Here is a 15,880-nt window from a genome sequence, read left to right on the forward strand (position 1 = left end):
CCCTGACTTCCTGACCTCCTCAGTTCCCCCCATCAGTCCCCGCCCTCAGCTCCGCAACATCCCCCCCCCCCCAACTTGGAAGTGCGAACCTTGCTCTCCCCCCCCCCCCAACACTTTGGCAGTGACATCCTGACATGCACATTGGACCCTGAGGGGGGTGGTTAAAGAGGTAAGTCCAGTGCCCCTGTGCCACTGCCAGGCTGCAGAGGGAGGGCCTCCTAAGGGTCCTAGGGGGTGAAGTAGGCTGAGGGCTTGGGGTTGGCCTTGACACTCTCCCCCAGGTTGGGGCTGTCATGGTTGGACCGCCTCTTCTAGCCCTGGGAAACCTAAAGATCACTCTTGGCATGATGATTTCAGGAAGCTCTCTGATCAAAGTCTTCATTCTGGTTTGTGGACTGTGAAACACTGAGGTGGGCTGGTCACTTTAATCTTCAAAGTCTACTTCTGTCCTTATGTTGGAGGGAAGGTCATTGATGAAGCAGCAGAAAATGATTGACCCAAGAGTGCTTCACGCAGCAATGCCTTAGAGCTGAAATGATTGGCTTTTAAAAGCAAAACCATTTTTCGTTGTGTCAGGTGTGACTCCAGCACTGAAGGATTTTCCTGTCGATCAGCATTTTCCTCTGCTTTGCTTGGGTTCCTTGGTGCCATACCTGGTTGAACGGTCTTTTGCTGTAATAGAAAGTTGCTCTTTTCCCTGCTCTTTATCATGCTTGTGATGTGATCCAGATCCAAGTCATTCTATGGCACTGAAACTAAGCCTCAGTGAATAGGTGTTCAGTCAGTTGGTCTTGTTTGGTGGCACTTTTGATGGCTCCTTTTACCACTTTGCTGATGATTGGGTTGAAATTGTCCTGGTTTCTGTGGATGGAACATACCTGGGAACTTTTTGAATTGTTGGATATCTGCCAATGATGTAGCTGCCCTAGAACAACTTGGTTTGTTTGCCAGCTTGCATTGATGCACATATTTCAGTCGGAATGTTATGTGACCTCATAGCCTCTGCTCCCTTCCAATGCACTCAGCCTCTTCAGCGAACCAAACTGGCTGTAGATTGGCAACTATCCTGGTGGGAACCTCTAATGAAAGGCAAGTAGTAGTGTCCACTTTGACTGAATACTTGCTTAGAATTCAGTCTTGTTCCTTGCACTCACATGTTAGAATCCACTGTGGTTGAGGGTGAGGATGTTCATGGAACCTCCTCCTCCTCTGATTAATTGCCTGGTTGCCCACCAATATTCTTCATTGTGTGTAATAGGGCTAGGGAGCATTGCTCGCATTCTCTTGTCTTTGAAATACTCGAGTATCATAAACACTCATTTCTGTTACATAAATATTCTAATTGTATTGAACTCAAAGGTGGCTATGTGATTGGGTATATTGCCCTGGCTCTGCATTAGGTTTGATCTCTGATCTTTGCTGGGTGAAGCTAAAGGTGGACAGCATTAAATATACTGTAATAGGTCCTCATAGGAGGAAGGAAATAAAAATATCCAGGTTTCCACTCTTGGTCAATGTCCATTGACTTTTACTGGAAAGTATAAGTTTATGGATATCAGTTAGAAGGTGGTCAGGAGACTTGCTTCCACAGTTATACAGGCTGCTGACAGCCACAATCTATGGTGACAGGTGAAGAATAGCCACTTGGCCAAGTTACTGAGGGCTGTTAATTCATGTGGAGCCATGTCTCATATCCAGAAGATAGCAAAATGAAACAATTATGCGCAGATATCTCTGCTGAGTGAAGTGAGAATTTCTGACAATAAATCGGAATGGAAGCTAGATTGTCTTTTTCCACAGAACTGAATGGTATTAAAATAATCAGATTGGTTTGAGTTATGGTGGTTTCTCAGGAGCCACTGCAGTGCCATCAGATGAAGCATATACTGGGGACATTTCTTTGGGTTTCTGGTGACAGGAAATTGGCTTTTACATCAGTTTCATGTTTTATTTGGAGGGTGGTGACAACTCTGTCAGAAACCAGCAATGGACATCTGTGGTGACATCCTGTTTCTGATCATTGCCTCTGCACAGAACTCCTTCAAGTCTTCAAGTAGAAGGAAAAAGAGGACATCATTGAAGAGAAAAACCAGCAGGAAAGGAGCAGACGTGAGTCAGGCCAAGGAACTGGTTTATACTTACATGTAGAGAGAAGGGCTGCCATGGGGGGCCCCTTTCAAAGCTAAATCAGTTTCACCACAACTTGAACTTCCCTTTATGTATTTCAGACTTTTTGTGGCAGATACCTCTACACAAACCCAGGGAGTTATTGAGCCACATAGTGTGAGGGAGCTAGATTAACACCAGGAAGAAATATGATCATGAAACCAAGTAACCCAGTAAAAAATATAACTATTCACTCAGTGGGTACTGTGCACATTAAGAGATTAACCATGGGGCTAATACTTGTATCTCTTAATGTGCCTTAAGAGACTCTTAACCCCAGTAGTTATTGAACCCAACAGTGTAAAGTATCTGAATTGAGATCAGTAAGAAATACAGCCAAGAACCCCTAGAGTTGCTTGAGGAATATAGGAAGTGGCTTGTCTCAACCAACCATAGTGTCAATATTTAGGAATTTCAATAGTAAACTTTTAAATGGTTTTGTGTTATTATAAGCATAACTTTCAGGGGGAAGCACATCTTAATCTGATAACTGTGTAACTGTTGGCTGTACCTGCTTGAAGTTCCCTCAGCGATTACCCCCACTCTCCTGTTGTACCCTTGATGGATGCTTGGCATGAATTCCCTAATGTCTATAAATGGAGGTTTCTGTCAAAGTTGTGGCACAAGCTCCAAAGAAATATACTCCCCAAGTTAGACCTGAACTGGTTACTTTAAAGGGGAATACAAGTCTAAGAGGAGTTACAGTTTGATCAATCTCCATTTACCCAGTCTAAAAATGTGTGTGTATGTGTGCATTGATAAATAACAGAACACATACTCACATGCACACACTCACACATACACACAAACATGCACACACACACATACATTCACATGTGCACACACAAACACACACTCTCACACTCACTCTCACGCACATTCTCACATACACACACACTCACACACACACACACTCTTACACTCACTCATACACACATGCTCACGCACACTCGCACACACATATACACACACTCACATACACACACACACTCACTCTCACACTCACACACTCACACACTCACTCACACTCACTCACTCTCACTCACACACTCACTCACTCACTCACACTCACTCACACTCACTCACACTCACTCACTCACACACACTCACTCTCACTCACACTCACACACTCACTCACACACACTCACTCACTCACACACTCACTCATTCACTCACACACACACACTCACTCACACACTCACTCACACACACTCACTCACACACTCACTCATTCACTCACACTCACTCACACTCACTCATACACTCACACTCACACACACTCACACTCACTCACACACACTCACACTCTCACACACTCTCACACACTCACTCACACACACTCACTCACACACACTCACTCACACTCACTCACTCTCACTCACTCTCACACTCACTCACTCACACTCACTCTCACACTCACTCACACACTCACTCACACACTCACTCACACTCACTCACGCACACTCACGCACACTCACGCACACTCACACAGACACTCACTCATTCACTCACACTCACTCACACTCACACACACTCACACCCACTCACACTCACTCACACTCACTCACTCACTCACACTCACACACACACACTCACGCACACACACTCACACACACACTCACTCACACTCACTCACACTCACTCACTCACATTCACACACACACTCACTCATACTCACTCACTCACACACACTCACACTCTCACACTCACTCACTCACTCACTCTCACTCACACACTCACTCACACTCACTCACTCTCACTCACTCACACGCACACTCACTCACGCACACTCACTCACGCACACTCACTCACGCACACTCCCTCATTCATACTCACTCACACTCACACACACTCACACTCTCACTCACTCTCACACACTCACACTCACTCACTCTCACTCACACTCACTCACTCACTCACACGCACACTCACTCACGCACACTCACTCACGCACACTCACTCACGCACACTCCCTCACTCATACTCACTCACACTCACACACACTCACACTCACACTCTCACACACCCACTCACTCACACTCACTCACACTCACACACACTCACACACTCACTCACTCACACTCACTCACACTCACACACTCAAACACTCAGTCACTCACTCACTCACTCACTCACTCACTCACACACACATACCTGCCAATTTGGATTGATTCAGCATTTCTGGCCAAACCCTAATCACAATGAATGTGTCCACAGGATTACTTAACAGCAGTGACAGCCAAAGAGAAAGAAGCAGACAATGACACGATATTCGAAATGCACCAAACAACTACTATGCACACTCAGGGCTACTGAAATTGTTTTGCAACGCACCATTCCCCTCATCCAGGCACCTACCTACCTCCCCTCACGAGCTGGCTCAATCTATGTTTTAGCTCCACTGGTGCAAAGGAATTACTGCTGTGGAACACCTCCACTGGAATTTATAAACCAAGGTTCCGGCTGCCCAAAATGATGCCGGGTTGGCCATTGAGTGCATGTTGGGTAAGAACAGCATTGGGCTTGGCTGTGATATCCCCCTCGGTTGAAGAACCTGCCAACACACTGTCAAGAATCGCATGTGAATACTAAGGTGCCTGAGGATGCCCATAACAACCTGATTGTAAAATGAATCAGTGCCTTCAGGAAATGAGGGTCTGGGCCGTGGTGGGGAGTGGGAGGGGCAAATTATTTGGAGGAATGGGCTACCCATTTCCTTTTGGTCTTGAGAGGGACGAAGGTGAAATCTATTCAGGGTTTCACTTCAGTAGTTGACAGTGTGCAGAGCAAGTTGGCCTCCCACAGCTCACAGTGGCACATGTACACATAATTTCACTTGGGCAAGGCAGGTACTGGACCATATACAGTGCCACCTTGTTACCTGCTGAAAGAGACTGACTAGATTAATGCCTCGAGTCTTGTTTTACAGGAAAACAAATGGAAGCCATTTATAATCAAACCCATCTCATCACCTTTGATGAAACCACTTCTGGTGTTTGTAAATCCAAAGAGTGGTGGAAACCAGGTTAGTGGTGTTGGTGGTGTGTGTGTGTGTGTGTGTGCGTGCGTGCGTGCGTGTGTGCGTGCGTGCGTGTGTGTGCAGCTCATTGGTCAGTCCAATATATACACACACGAACTCATCACTCAAACCAATTTATCACTCTTGGATTGATTGCCATTTGAATAGGCTGCTGTAAGGTTCTGTGTGTCTGTGTATTTACTGTTTGCTATAAAGGAAGTGCAGCTGGCAGAACTTGTGGGCGAGAGATGGAATTTTCCCTCCTAATTTCATGCCTAATGTTCGTTGCCTTATTGGGGGAAATCATTCATATGCAAGTGGGGTTTTCCCCTTACGAACTGAGTAAGGTTTAGGAGCAGTCACTTCAATGGGTGGTATTGTATATTGGGAAATTGACGTGAGGACGCATGAAGAGTTAAAAGTAATGGTGCTTTATTTACAGGGTGGTGTTGACTACATGGTTGTTTCTTCACTCTGGCAATTTCCCTTGCTAGCAACTGGTGACATCATTTCCGGTGAATACATGAATGTATTAATACACACTGCTTAGTGCAGCTACCAGATCGACGTTAATACATAATATTTCCTCCCCCTTTAAAGTGAATGTCCCCAACAAGCTTAAGTGCAACATGAACAATTATCAATAAGTCAGATGGTCTGGAGGTTGTTACTCTCAGAACAGTTGACGGTGAACCTCTGATATCTTCCTCTTTGCACTGGTTGTAATCTCTGGCATTTTTGTCTTTGCACAAACATCATCAATGGTTGATTTGACCGGTATTGATGTTGTAACTAGATGTTAACTCTGTGTTTTGTCTACAGGTGAGGTGTTGCTTTCCTCAACAATGTCTGTCGGTATCAGGGTTACAGGAAGGCTCAGGTCAGGACTTTGTACAGTTGAATCCAGATTTTCAGCAGGTCCCATTTCTGACGGATCAGTTCTTCTTGCCAACAACTGGTCCGCATGCCTCTTCCAGATTACATCATCTCTGGTTTGGATGATTTACGAGATAGGTTCAGTCTGTGCAAGGATCATGTCAGGAATCCGTTTCTCTCCTGTGGTGTCATTCCCAGCCAAAACTCCTTGTCGTTGGTGAAAGACATGGAGGTTGGGGGGGGAGGGCGGCGTGGGGGGGGAAGGGTGGGGGAAGGGCGGGGGGGGGAAGTAGTGTGGGGAGTGGTGGTCGGGGAGAGCAATCTTACCAAACAAATTTGGCACTCTACACCAGCATCCCCCATGACGATGGCATTGCTGCAACTGCCTCAGTACTCAACGCTGACAACTGCCAGGCTCCAGATGCAATTTTACAACTCATCCGCTTCATTCTGGACCACAATGTCTTCACCTTCAACAACCAGTTCTTCATCCAGACACACGGAACAACCATGGGGACCAAATGTGCACCTCAATATGCCAACATCTTCATGCACAGGTTCGAACAAGACCGCACAGGACCTTCAACGATGCTATACACTAGATACATCGATGACATTTTCTTCCTTTGGACACATGGTGAACAATCACTGAAACAACGATATGATGACATCAACAAGTTCCATCCCACCATCAGACTCACCATGGACTACTCTCCAGAATCGGTTGTATTCTTGGGCACACGCATCTCCATCAAGGACGGTCACCTCAGCACTTCACTGTACTGCAAGCCCACGGATAACCTCACAATGCTCCACTTCTCCAGCTTCAGATGAGAAGGATCGCAACAGATACCTCCAGACGCTGAAAGATGCCCCCATAAGAACAGGATATGGCGCTCGACTCATCGATCGACAGTTACGATGCGCCACAGCGAAAAACCGCACCGACCTTCTCAGAAGACAAACACTGCTCTCGGCGGACAGAGTACCCTTCATCGTCCAGTACTTCCCCGGAGCGGGGAACTACGACATCTTCTCCGGAGCCTTCAACATGTCATTGATGAAGACAAACATCTTGCCAAGGCCATCCCCACACCCCCACCTTTTGCCTTCAAACAACCGCACAACCTCAAACAGACCATTGTCCGCAGCAAACAGTGACCACGACACCACCCAACCCTGCCACAACAACCTCTGCAAGACGTGCCAGATCATCGGCATGAATGCCATCATCTCACGTGAGAACACCATCCACCAGGTACACGGTACGTACTCTTGCAACTCGGCCAACGTTGTCTACCTGATACGCTGCAGGAAAGGATGTCCCGAGGCATGGTACATCGGGGAGACCATGCAGATGCTACGACAATGGATGAATGAACACCACTCGACAATCACCAGGCAAGAGTGTTCTCTTCCTGTTGGGGAACACTTCAGCGGTCATGGGCATTCAGCCTCTGCTCTTTGGGTAAGCATTCTCCAAGGCGGCCTTCACGACACACGACAACGCAGAGTCGCTGAGCAGAGACTGATAGCCAAGTTCCGCACACATGAGGACGGCCTCAACTGGAATCTTGGGTTCATGTCACACTATCTGTAAGCCCCGCGACTTGCCTGGGCTTGCAAAATCTCACTAACTGTCCTGTCTGTAGACAATACACATCTCTTTAACCTGTGCTTACTTACCTGATGAAGGAGCAGTGCTCCGAAAGCTCGTGGCTTTTGCTACCAAATAAGCCTGTTGGACTTTAACCTGGTGTTGTGAGGTGTCTTACTGTGTTTACCCCAGTCCAACGCCAGCATCTCCACTCCATGGGATTAGCCACAGGAGGCTTGGCAATTAATGCATGGAGATTTTGAGGGACCTTTTAAAGGACACATGTTCTTAGAATGGTTGATGCTCAATCAATGTGGCCAGAAGTTGCTTTAATGACGTCTACTTCATTGAAAAAGACTGTCGAGAAGTTAGGAGAAATCTCTAGTAGGTTTGGATTCCCTGAACAATTGGTAAGTGACATCGGACCTCACAAGAATTCAAAGGGTTCTTAAAAGAGAATGTTATTCAACATATTAGATCTGCACTGCACCATCCTGTCGAACAAGCTAGCAGAACATTGTCCAAACCATAAAACATACATTGAGAGCAGGGGACAAAGTTCTCCAATCAAACACTTGAACCAATTCCTAATGATATATAGAAACACCCCTCTTTCTACAACAGAAGCCTCTCCACATTATTAATGAGGAAGAGACAATTACATTGGACATTCGACTTGTTGAAACCTCCGACACTGAAAGACATCGTACAACAGCAATGACAAGGAGAGATAGAATGTCAGGAAAACAAAGCAAAACATCATGGGGACAATCTTACCGGCTTGTCAATGGTCGATCGGTGGGGCAAGCCAGTAAGATTGCCAATAAGAGGTGAAAAATTGGGTTCACGCCTGGTTTCTCGCCTCTTGCGATCTCACGGGCCCCAGATATCTAGTAAGATCAGCCTTACAACTGGGAAGGACAGGTGGTGGGTGGGAGTGGGGGGGGAAGGTGGGAGGAGGGGGGGAGTTGTGATTGGAAGAGGGTGGTTTGGGGGCAATATCTAGGGGGTGGGGTGGGGGGGGGCGGCTATCAGCCGGGGAGGCCAGCGATTGCGGGGTGGGGGGGGGGGGGGGGGCGGGTGGGGGAGGAATGGTTGAGGGGGCAAGCGTGTGTGCGTGTTTGTGTGAGAGAGAGCATCCGTGTATGTATCTGATAGTTTGTGTGTGTCTGTGGTGTGTGTTAGTGTGCGTGTGCGTGTGATGTGTAAGAGTGTGTGTGTGCTAATGTGATTGTGAATATGTATGTGCTAATTTGTGTGGTGTGGGTTAGTATGTGTCTGTTTGTGTGTGGCATGTGTGAGAGAGTGTGTTTGTGCATGTTCTAGTTTGTATGTGTGTGTCTGTGTCTCTGTGTGTGTTCAGGGCCTTTAGTGAGCCTTTAATATGAACTTAAAATCTGGCTTAAAAACTGTCAAAATCCATTTTACATGAGTGAGGAGAGGAAATAATGTTGCATTTGTATGATAGCTGGGGAGAGACTCAGAGGGTGCAATAATCTTGCATATCAAGGTTACATGGTTATAAATTACCCACTTTATGCAGCTGACTGCCCTGTGGCCAGTTACAGCTCTCCTAATGTAACACAACGCAGACACTACCCCTATCTTTCAAATCCTATTTCTGATCTTTCATCCATGAACCGGTGCACAGGAGATGCAACTGAAGAGGATATATACAAGGTGCTCAGAGTGTAACCGGCACATCTGTGAACTGAAGGTGACACCTGTCTCTTCTTGTTTGGATCAAAAAGAAACTATGAACACTCATCATGAGTCTGGTCCCATTCTGTCCCTCACTCCTTGTCATTTTACTTTTTCATTGTGTGTCTTTTCTTTTCAAATTTTCTGTGACAGGGAAACAAGGTCCTCCAGATGTTCATGTGGTGGTTGAATCCACGTCAAGTCTTTGATCTCTCACGGGGAGGACCAAGGGAAGCGTAAGTCAGGACAGCCATCACCAGCCACCTATGCATTTTCTATATGTGACTGAATGCACCATACTCTGAATATACTTTACATTTAAATGCACCACTAACCAACATACACCTTCGTCACAACTATTGGTTTTTGAGTCAGATATTCTCTCAAGTGGAACTTCTCTGGTCACTCTCTTATGTAGACTTGTATACAATGAATATAATATGCCTTTTACATTTCAACACTAGTTAAACAACTGCCTGATCTCCAGATCATATCGTACAGCCCTTGATGACGATACAGCCCACTATAAAATTAACCATGCAACCAACTGCATTATGAGATGACATTTCCAAGTTAATAAAGGGTTTCGTTCATGTAAAATAGATCAATGATCTGAATACAGTTCTCACAATGTGAACAGACAAGGACGATTGTAGTCTAATGATTCAGGTACTATACTACCAATCCAGGACTTGTTAATTGCATATTAATTGCTTATTAATTGTATTCAGTTAGTGGAAATTAGTTGGGAAACTCAACCATGCTCCTGTATATTGGAACAGGTTGAAAGTGTAGTTGTTGGTTGGAGGTGCAGTATATAATGGGACAAATTTTCCCGTTCCACCTGCCACGACAATTGTAACGGGTGAGGAGCGGAACATGGAAAGGTCCATTGACCTTTTCCAGCCTCGGGGTGAATGCAGCCAGAAAATCCCGCCCAATGTATCTCTCTGTAAATTAAAGCTTATAAATATATAAAGACTAGGCTCCAACCTTCACTGACTGGCAAGGATTATGGGTTCAGAATTCAGGTCCCTGGTGCTCATATTTTTTGGGTGATACCAGTGGCTAAAGAGGTGCAAAATGGCATCTATGGTGTCTATGTACACATCACACCATATTGCTGAGGTGATTGAGATGAAAAGTGTTTGAGGTATCTGCTTCATAAGGATTCCTCATTGAGATCTGCCACTTGCTGCTGTAACCTCAGAGCAGAGTATGGGTGGTATTGACATAGATTGTGAAGGTGTTCACGATGAGGTTTTATGTGTCTGGCTAGAGCCAGAGGTATTTGCAACAGCTCCCAGTTTACTGACCACTGTAATGGATCTCACTGAGCATTTCTATTCAAAGAGAGCAAGCCACATGTCACTCCCTCTTGTCAGAGAGAGCAGACAGAATGAGGATTGTAGCCATCTCCAAAGTGAGGATGGTACTGATGCAAGAATGCTACTTTACACACACAAACACACTACAGCCATGCACACACACATACACATGCACACAAACACACCCACACCACACATGTGCACACACACACACAAACACACCCACAGCCATGCACACATATACACACATGCGCACACACACACAAACACACCCACACACACGCACACACACACATACACAGACAAACACACAGGTGTACATGTACATAGAGACACACCAGCACAGACACATAGTCACCACTCATACACAGACACACACAAAGACATACAAACACAGTCACATACACACAAATATGCACACACATACACACACTCACTCACACGCACACAGGCACACACGCAGACACATATATACACATTCACACACAGTCATACATGTACAGGCGCTCACACAGACACACATTCACACATATACACGCATACAGACATACACAGAGACAGACAGACACAAATAATCCCACAGAGACACACCGACAGACATACACACAGATACACAAGCACTAACATACTAACACGTGCACACACAAACACATTCACATGCACAGAGACACAATCACTCAGACACTTACACACATCTAGTCACACAGACACACACACAGACACACACACACATATACATATTCACACACATGCACAGACACTCACATGCACATACATGCACACTTACACACTACTCTACAGGCACAAATACACAGACTCACATTTGCACACACATAGACACACAAACACAGACACATACATGCACACAAAGACACTGACACATACACACCAACATACAGGCACTCCCTTACAGAGATACACACACGCAAACAGAAACTCACATAGACACATAGAGACGCACACAGACACATACACAGACACACATTTGCACACATACACAGACAGATGCACAAACACAGACAAAGAGACACACACAAAGGCACAGAGATATACACAGAGCTTATACACATAATTAATCCCACACAGAGACACATTAACAGACACACACACACCCAGACATGAACACACACATACACAAAAACATGACATACAGAAAAACAAGCATTAACACACATATAGACATACAAGCACAAACACACACACACACACTCACACTCTCAGATGTACAAGCACAGACACAATCACTCAGACACTTAGACACACAGTGACACAGACACACATGAACCCACACAGGCACACAACACATACGTACACATGAACCCGTATACACAAGCACAGACACATACAAGCATACACACACAAACACACTCATACCTGACAACAGTGCACACCTGAACATGCTTCACACATACCTCACACCTGACCACGCTCACACCTGTACACATGCTCACACCTGTACACATGCTCACACCTGTACACATGCTTACACCTATACACATGCTCACACCTGTACACGCTCCACACCTGTACATGCTCCACACCTAACTGTTAATAATCTGGTTGAAGAAGTAGTGTCCTTTTTTTTAGCTGCTGCATTTTGCTGTGTAAAGAAGTTTCATTGCAGTGAATTTAGAAAATGGTTTTAAGTTGATGGACACAAATTGATACATGAGTGTGTGCCGTTTTGTGAAGCTTTATACATCCTGTTGACCCTGCTGAATTAATTGTTGATTAAAATGCTTTTGTGTTGCATTGAATCACAGTAAATATTTCTTATTTCCTAAACAGCTTGGAACTGTATCGGAAGGTCGCAAACCTCCGTATTCTGGTCTGTGGTGGAGATGGAACGGTTTGTAATTTTAACAAATTAAACCTTTAATCACTGGGCCCAAAATAACTTGCATGTGCTTTTGGTCTAATGTGTGCTTGTTCAGAGGCTGTTGTCATTCATCGTGAGATGGGGGAGGGCTAGATGTTTAACTGGCGTTCTTCTCCTCCGATTTCTTTCATAAACCTCTCCTGCCGTCTGACTCAGTTTAACTAAATGAACCATACAGATCAGAAGGTCATTTCCTCTAGTGTGTGGTGAGCTTGCAAGTTTACGAGTGCTGGAATTGGAGGACAGGGGTCAGGTCGCCTGTCCCTGATCACAGTCACCTGCCCTGTCCTGTAAGGCCTGTTGAGAGGCTATGAAAAGAAGGCTGTTGTGTGTTGTCTTCTGCAGATGAATAGTTTAGCAGGAGTAGCTCATGAGCAACTCAACCATGAATAAGGGTCACATGGGTAAAGCACTGAAGCTGACCTGGTGCCCCCATGTCTGCAGGAACTCCTGCAAGCAGTCACTGTCTCTGAAAATTGAAGGGACTACATTGGAGAGATAATTTAAATAAAATGATCCCATTGAACAGTTCAATGCAAGCCCTCAGCCTCAGTGTGAAAATGTAGAATAGAATAGAATCCCTACAGAAGGCCGTTTGGACCATCAAGTCTGCACTGACAACAATCCCACCCAGGCCATATTCCCCGTAATTCCACTATTCTCCCTGCTAATCCCCCGACACTAATGGACAATTTAGCATGGCCAGTCAACCTAACCCTGAACTGAGGTGAGGAAAAATTTCTTCACCCAGCGGGTGGTGAATGTGTGGAATTCACTATCACAAAAAATAGTTGAGGCCAAAACTGATTTCAGTTATATAGCTAAATCTAAATTCTTCCCAAGAAGAATTTAGATATAGCTATTGGGGCTAAAAAGGATCAAGGGAGAAGGGGGGATCAGCTATGATTTGATCAGCTATGATCATAATGAATGGTGGAGCAGGTTCAAAGGGCCGAATGGCCTACTCCTGATTCTAGTTTCTATGTAATCTGCACATCTTTGGAGCGTGGGAGGAAACCGGAACACCTAGAGGAAGCTCACACAGACTTGGGGAGAATGTTCAAACTCCACACAGATAGTCACCTAAAGTCAAAATTGAACCCAGGTCTCTGGCGCTGTGAGGCAACAGTGCTAACCACTGTGCCACTCATATTTGTGTAGATCTGTGTTCTGTTCAATTGAGCCACCCAGAATAGGAGCAAATATGCCCAAGAACAAGGCAAATCTCACGAAATGATCACCTGCCAATGCAGAACAGAGGGGAGTATATAGGCTCGTCATCCTATCTGCCAGCTCAACCTGCCTTTTCTACAGCTTCACCAACTTCAAACTGATGCTAGGGTCAACTTCAAACCTCACCCTGCGTTCTCAAAAGGGTTTTGTGTTTGTGTGATCGGCAGAGGAGGAGGCAATTCAGTTCTACTGGCCCACTTCAACATTCAATTAGATCCTAACTAGATTAGATCTCAAATCTATTTCCCTGCCTTTTCTCCATATCTCCTATACTTTTAAAAATTCATTTATGGGACATAGGCGTCGCTGGCTGGCCAGCATTTATTGCCCATCCCTAGTTGCCCTTGGAGGAGGCAGTTGAGAGTCAACCACATTGCTGTAGCTCTGGAGTCACATGTAGGCCAGACCAGGTAAGGACGGCAGATTGCCTTCCCTAAAGGACATTAGTGAACCAGGTGGGTTTTTCTGACAATTGACAATGGTTCTATGGTCATCAGCAGATTCTTAATTCCAGATATTTTTTATTGAATTCAAATTCTACCAACTCCCGTGGTGGGATTCGAACTCTGGTCCCCAGAACATTAGCTGGATTAATAGTCCAGCGATAATATCACTCGGCCATTGCCTCCCCTGTACAAATAAATATTTATTGAATAAATATTTATTGATTTCAGACTTGAGAAGTTCAAATGGCCTTTTGCATGAGTAGATTTTTGTGGGAGAAAGTTCCAGACTCCAGTTCACCCTGTGTGTGAAAAAAATGTTTTCTGGTTTGACTGCTCCATGTCATTTTGGGATGATGGTTGGCCAGGATTTTCCAGATGCTACAAACTATTCAAATCTCCGCCGACTTCAGCAGGACCAGATGATCCCACCAGTGGAACAGACCAGAAAATCTCACCTTCTTCATTATTGATTCTTCCTCCATCAGAAATTGTTTCTTTATCTAGCACAGAAAATATTTTGACCATTTTAAATATCTTTATTAGACCACTCCTCGCTCTTTTATACTTCAGGAAGGGCACGATTCTCCAGCCTCATCTGTAGCGAGATCCATTGCTAGCGAGAACGGAATCTCTGGCCATCCGGCCAAAACTCTTTTCACTTTCAGCGGCACAGGAAAATCCCAGCCAAGAACAAGGACAGAAGATTTCAGCCTTAGTCTTTGTGATCAGTCCTCATAATTTAATCTCCTAATCTCTGGTATCAATCCCAGAGTCAGCATCAAATATACCACAGGCTCGATACAGTATAAAGCTTCTTTTACTTTGCCCCAGCCATGTTCTCAATGCCAATCTCAAAGATGGGCATTTTCTGCATTTCAGACTTGCCCACAGACCTCATCCTACACAAGCCGCGGGGAAGGATCTCACAAAATAGATGAAGCATCCCCTTTGAGATGTTTGCTAATGACCTGCTGCCAGAGACAACCACGGGAATCTTGCTGTTCTCACAAAGTGTGTCAGGGTTAGGCTCCCAACCCACCCTCTCCCTAGCATTAGATAATGTTCAGCAAGCGGCCTGATCAGGCTCCCTAAACGTTTGCTACAGCACTATCAATACTAGTTTACTCAAAATATTTCTTTAGTGATCTTTCGTCTCAAAACACTTTACAACCAATAAAGTCATTTTGAAGTGTAGTCACTATCGCAATATAGGAAAGAAAGCAGACAATTTGTGCACAAACCTGGTCATTATCATTTATACATGGAGTGTGTACACATCAAAAACTATTTTGATGGTCGTTAAGTGATTTTGAGATGTCCTGCGGTTTTGAAAGGCACTTAAAGAAATGAAAGTCTTTCAGTTCTTCAAGAGGAAGTAGTTTAATGAATTGTGTTCCTCTAAGTGTGTTGCTACCACCGTGATGTTTTGTTTGTTTAATGTAAGCGCTCACTTCCGTGCTACCAACTCTGTAACAGCGCCCGTCTCAGGCTCTTCCATGTGTGTGTTGCCTCCAAACTTGACTATTCCACACCCAGCTGACTAGCGTCTCATATTCTATCCTACTGCCTGTGTCTTAACTCACACTAATCCTGTACTCCTGTGCTCGCTGACCTACATTGGCTCTCTGTCAGGCA

General features: G+C 45.1%; 1 protein-coding gene across 1 annotated transcript in view; it reads left to right on the forward strand.

Moving 5' to 3' along the window:
- LOC144499231 (diacylglycerol kinase iota-like) overlaps positions 1-15,880 on the forward strand; it is a 207,635-nt gene that overhangs the window by 111,652 nt on the left and 80,103 nt on the right. The window contains exons 9-12 of the mRNA XM_078221349.1: positions 2,035-2,109; positions 5,096-5,191; positions 9,513-9,595; positions 12,476-12,536. Of these exons, the coding sequence (XP_078077475.1) occupies positions 2,035-2,109; positions 5,096-5,191; positions 9,513-9,595; positions 12,476-12,536 (315 nt within the window). The remainder of the gene's footprint in view (positions 1-2,034; positions 2,110-5,095; positions 5,192-9,512; positions 9,596-12,475; positions 12,537-15,880) is intronic.

This window comes from Mustelus asterias, chromosome 9 (genome assembly GCF_964213995.1).
Source record: "Mustelus asterias chromosome 9, sMusAst1.hap1.1, whole genome shotgun sequence".
NCBI lineage: Eukaryota > Metazoa > Chordata > Chondrichthyes > Carcharhiniformes > Triakidae > Mustelus > Mustelus asterias.